Source organism: Sander lucioperca, chromosome 20, assembly GCF_008315115.2.
Source record: "Sander lucioperca isolate FBNREF2018 chromosome 20, SLUC_FBN_1.2, whole genome shotgun sequence".
NCBI lineage: Eukaryota > Metazoa > Chordata > Actinopteri > Perciformes > Percidae > Sander > Sander lucioperca.
The window spans coordinates 20,051,651-20,056,650 of NC_050192.1; the positions used below are offsets into that span (position 1 = coordinate 20,051,651).

General features: G+C 41.4%; 1 protein-coding gene across 9 annotated transcripts in view; it reads left to right on the forward strand.

Moving 5' to 3' along the window:
• eps8a (epidermal growth factor receptor pathway substrate 8a) overlaps positions 1 to 5,000 on the forward strand; it is a 72,399-nt gene that overhangs the window by 31,855 nt on the left and 35,544 nt on the right. For all 9 annotated transcript variants that reach the window (XM_035995904.1, XM_031314546.2, XM_035995905.1 and 6 more), the window contains 3 exons: positions 573 to 734; positions 1,055 to 1,204; positions 3,967 to 4,049. In XM_035995904.1, the coding sequence (XP_035851797.1) occupies positions 573 to 734; positions 1,055 to 1,204; positions 3,967 to 4,049 (395 nt within the window). The remainder of the gene's footprint in view (positions 1 to 572; positions 735 to 1,054; positions 1,205 to 3,966; positions 4,050 to 5,000) is intronic.

A 5,000-nucleotide genomic window follows, 5' to 3' on the forward strand; every position in this document is an offset into this window, starting at 1 on the left:
GTCCCCACCAGACTCCATGTAAATAATCAGTCATTTTAGCATCGTAAAACACACTTCATTCAAAGTCGACAGAAAACAAAATAAAACTATGAAAAGCCGTTTTGGGTCGTCTTTCTACTTTTCCAACCATGACAACTGTAGTTTTAGTTGAAATAAACACATAGTTTACAGATTTACATGTGAAAATATGCTGGCTCTATACACGCTAAAAGTACAGTTTTTTTAAATGGAGTCTGGTGGGTTTAGCGCTAGCGACTTCAGAGCTGTTTCTGGTTAAACAGAAAGGTCTTAAAGAGGTTTTAAAGGTCTATCTCTGTAGGGATCCATCCCATAATGTTGTCAGACACTTAGAATAATAATCTGAGTCTGTCAGCAGCAACGACAGAACTTTTAGTGGACGCTGACTGATGCTGAACATTAGTCCTGTAGGGTTACGTTACGTTGAAAATAATGGTAGTTAACCCTTTAAGTGGTACTTGGTGTACAAACCTAAATTAATTGATTGTGTATGAGCAGCTGTGGTGTTCCCGTGGAGATTTAGTTTAAGTGTGTTTTCTCTGTGTGACCTCCAGCACCTGACTACCTTCGTGTTGGACCGTAAAGACGGGATGATCACGGTGGAGGACGGCGTCCGGCGTCTGCGTCTGCTGGACGCTAAAGGAAAGGTCTGGACTCAGGAGATGCTGCTGCAGGTGGAGGAGAAGACGGTCAGCCTCATCGACCAGGAGACAAAGGTGACCCACAGACAGACAGACAGACACACAGACACACAGACACACACACACACACACACACACACACACACACACACAGACACACACACACACAGACAGACAGACAGACACACACACACACGCACACAGTTAGGTATTCAACACACACAGAGACACACACACACACACACACAGACACACACACACACAGACAGACACAAACAGAGACACACACACACACACACAGACTGGTGGTCAGACTGGTGATGTGTGGTGATGTGTGGTGATGTGTGGTGATGTGTGGTGGTGTGTGGTGATGTGTGGTGGTGTGTGTTTTCCAGAACGAGTTGGAGAACTTCCCCATCGGGACGGTGCAGCACTGCCAGGCGGTGATGAACGCCTGCAGCTACGACTCCATCTTGGCTCTGGTGTGTAAAGACTCGGCACAGAGCAAACCGGACCTGCACCTGTTCCAGTGTGACCACATCAAGGTAACCTGCCAGGGATTGGTCCGTTATATGACCAATCAGATCAAACTACAGAAATATGACCAATCAGATCAAACTACAGAAATATGACCAATCACATCAAACTACAGAAATATGACCAATTTCTCAAAAAACCTCTTTAAGACCTTTCTGTTTAACCAGAAACAGCTCTGAAGTCACTAGCGCTAAACCCACCAGACTCCATTTAAAAAAACAGTACTTTTAGCATGTATAGAGCCAGCATATTCTCACATGTAAATCTGTAAACTATGTGTTTATTTTAGGGCTGTCAGCGTTAACGCGTTAATCGCAATGCGATTAAGGGCCGACGCGATTAATTTTTTTTAATCACATTAATTGCATGCCGGCATTTATTAATTTATTTTACACTTCACTGGGCTTGGCGTCGTGCCTAACAGGCTACTATTTTGACCCTTTGCCGCACTTTGCCATACTTCCTCGTAACAGCAGCAGCATGATGGAGAAACACAGCAGCAATAACTCTGAATGGAGCTTTTTATTTTCCAAAACTCCCGGACGGCTCGTAGAAAAGTCAAAATCCATATGCACGTTGTGTAAAGTCGAATTAAAATATCACCGAGCTACCACCTATGAGCTAAGCATAGTAGTACAGTTAATGTGATGCTACCGCTAGCAGGCTAAACGGGTGGCAACTAACTGCAGACCTGTCAGCATCGTAGAGGACTCGGGTCTTAAAGACGTACTACGGTTGGCGTGTTCTGACCTGTCTCGTCGTCGTCGAGGGAGACAGTAGTTTCACCACACAGCCTGTACCACACGGAGGAAGCAGCCACACTGGAACTGCTGCAGAGTCCAAACTCTGTCTCATTAACCGTGATCACTGGACGTCAGTGAGGAATAAACACTAGATTGACTCTAGTAAGGATAGGGATTTGTAGTTTTTTAGTTAGGTACTTGGAGGAATTGTGCAATAATGACAGATTCACACATTTTTCTTTTGTTTACAGTAAATAAATAATTACAAATCTTAAAATCAAGTTCATAAAGTAACTTTCTTTGCATTCATTTGATTCCCAATCAAGATCCACTGGTAAGAATGGCTTTCCATTGTTAATATGGACTTAAAAACTGTTCTGAAATGCAAAATAATAGAATTTTAATCATGTGATAAAACATGTGATTAATCGCGATTACACAATTTTAATCGTTTGACAGCCCTAGTTTATTTCAACCAAAACTAGAGTTGTGATGGTTGGAAAAGTGGAAAGATGAACCAAAAACGGCTTTTCATATTTTTATTTTGTTTCTGTCGACTTTGAATAAAGTGTATTTTACGATGCTAGAATTACTGTTTATTTACATGGAGTCTGGTGGGTTTAGCGAACACAATTCCGCAGATGTTTTTATTCATTCATTCATTCAAACAATTATTTAACCAGGATAAAAACTCCTTGAGATTACAAATCTTACAAGAGTGTCCCGGCAAGTGGCAGCAGCGTGGTTTCAAATAAATACAAAGACAATAACAAGTAAAAAACATAGACACACTTTCACTCATCATATTCAAACAATGTCATCATAAACAATCTGGGTCCTAAATTGATTTAAAAACAATGACAGACCGCCTTTCTGCAAGATCCTTTAGAAAGCCTTTAAAAAAACAAAATGAGACCAACTCCTTCAACTGTAGCTCATTCTGAAGCTGATTCCATGCAGATGGTGCTGCAACATTAAAGCCTTTTTACCAAAGTCAGTGCGGGCTTTAGGGACTGATAATAAAAACAGATCCTGTGAACGCAAGTGATATGTCCCTGCAGACCTCGGGAGGATGTAAGCGTTCAGATAAGGAGGAAGTAGTCCTAATACTGCTTTATAAATAAAAGATGCCATTTTATGTTTAAAAAAAGGATCTTACCCTTCAACAGAAAGGTTGATCTCCTCAGAAATCCTTTCCATAATGTTGTCAGACACTTAGAATATTAATCTGAGTCTGTCAGCAGCAAAACAAGCACTTTTATGAAGGTAAACACAAGCTGAACAATTGACCTGTTAACTCACATTGTAGCTTGTTTCTCTGCCGACTGCAGAGATCTCTCTTAATACTGGACCAATGTCAAAGATTGTTGCTCCCATCGGTCACTTAAGCCGTATTCGCACAGGATTAGTATCATCTGAGAAGAAATCAGATCAAACTGGAGAAATATGACCAATCAGATCAAACTAGATATGCTGCCCTAGGCAAGATTTCAATAAAAGTCTTCTTTTTTTTTAAACATTTTTCTTTTCAGGTTTTCAACTTCTGTAATTTTTTTATGTTTTTTTTCCGCATTTTTGGGATTTTTTTGTGGTTTTCAACTTTTGTGATTTTTATGTTTTTTTCTGCATTTTGGGGATTTTTTAGTGGTTTTCAATTTTTGTGATTTTTTTTTTTTTTTTTTTGGAGGGTTTTTCTTCTGCATTTTGGGTAGTTTTTCTGGTTTTTAACTTTTGTAATTTTTCCCGCATTTTTGGGATTTTTTTTTTTTTTTTCGCATTTTGGGGATTTTTTTGTGGTTTTCAACTTTTGTCGTTTTTCGTAGTCTTTTGCCTCCCTTTTCCACTTTCTCCTTTTTTCTCGATGTTTTCGTCTCTTAATTTTAACGGCAGAAAGTGTGAAGCTAAATGTTGAAGTAGAAGTTGTTTTTTAAACTTCAATAATCAGCGAATAAAAGACGAGTAATCACGTTGAGCAGTTAGTTTGTCCAAACTGTGTCACTTTAACGCTTCTGTTCTTTTTCCGTCAGGCCAACCTGATCCACGCAGACGTAGAAAGTGCCATGATCGATGCCAAAGGAGGCAAAGTGAAGAAGAGACCGGAGACGCTCAAGTAAGAACAAACGCAAACACGCTAACGCAACGGCTACATTGCAGCGTAACGTACACGTAGCGGATGCTCCAACGCTACACTTCCACCATAAGGGTCCTATTTTAACGATAAGGTAAGGTCACGGCGTGAAGCGCCTGGTGCAGGTGTGTTTAGGGCGTGTCCAAATCCACTTTTGCTAGTTTGACGGCAGAAAATAGTGTCCGTGCGCCGGGGTCATGGTTCTAAAGGGTTGTACTTAGTGTCTTCATTAATCAGAGGGGTGTTTTGGGCGTAACATGCAATCAACCAATCAGAGATCATCTCCCATTCCCTTTAAAAGCCAGGCGCGTTTGGACCTTGGAGCATTGCTGTTATGATGGAGGATTTACACCGTAATATTTTTATTTGTAATCTTCTGCGTGTGTGTGTGTGTGTGTCCCTGTGTGTGTAACAAGCATAGTGTGCACGTTCTGTGTACGAGCCTAGGAGCATTTTACTAATGCTCTGTTAAAATAACAATGAAATGCTGCGTTATTGACTTTAGACCAGGTTTTTGTTGGTCAATGGTGCCATCACTTCCTGCTGCCTCAAGATAGCAATACTCCCAGAATGCACCTGAACACACCTCCCTGTAAGACCAGCACGCCCAGAATGTACCTGAACGCACCTCCCTGTAAGACCAGCACGCCCAGAATGCACCTGAACACACCTCCCTGTAAGACCAGCACGCCCAGAATGCACCTGAACACACCTCCCTGTTTCTGGAGAAACCAGACCCACGTGACGCGTTCGTCCAATTATTCCATTTTAATAGCACCATTGGGTCGAGTTTACTTACTTTTCTTAAATTCTTGTCTTAGTTCAGGTTCTGTCCCAGCTGCCTTTTAAACATGCTGTGGTCAGGCCCCTTCTTAAGAAGCCTCATCTTGACCCCACAGTATTGTCCGATTTTAGACCAGTCTCTCATCGGCC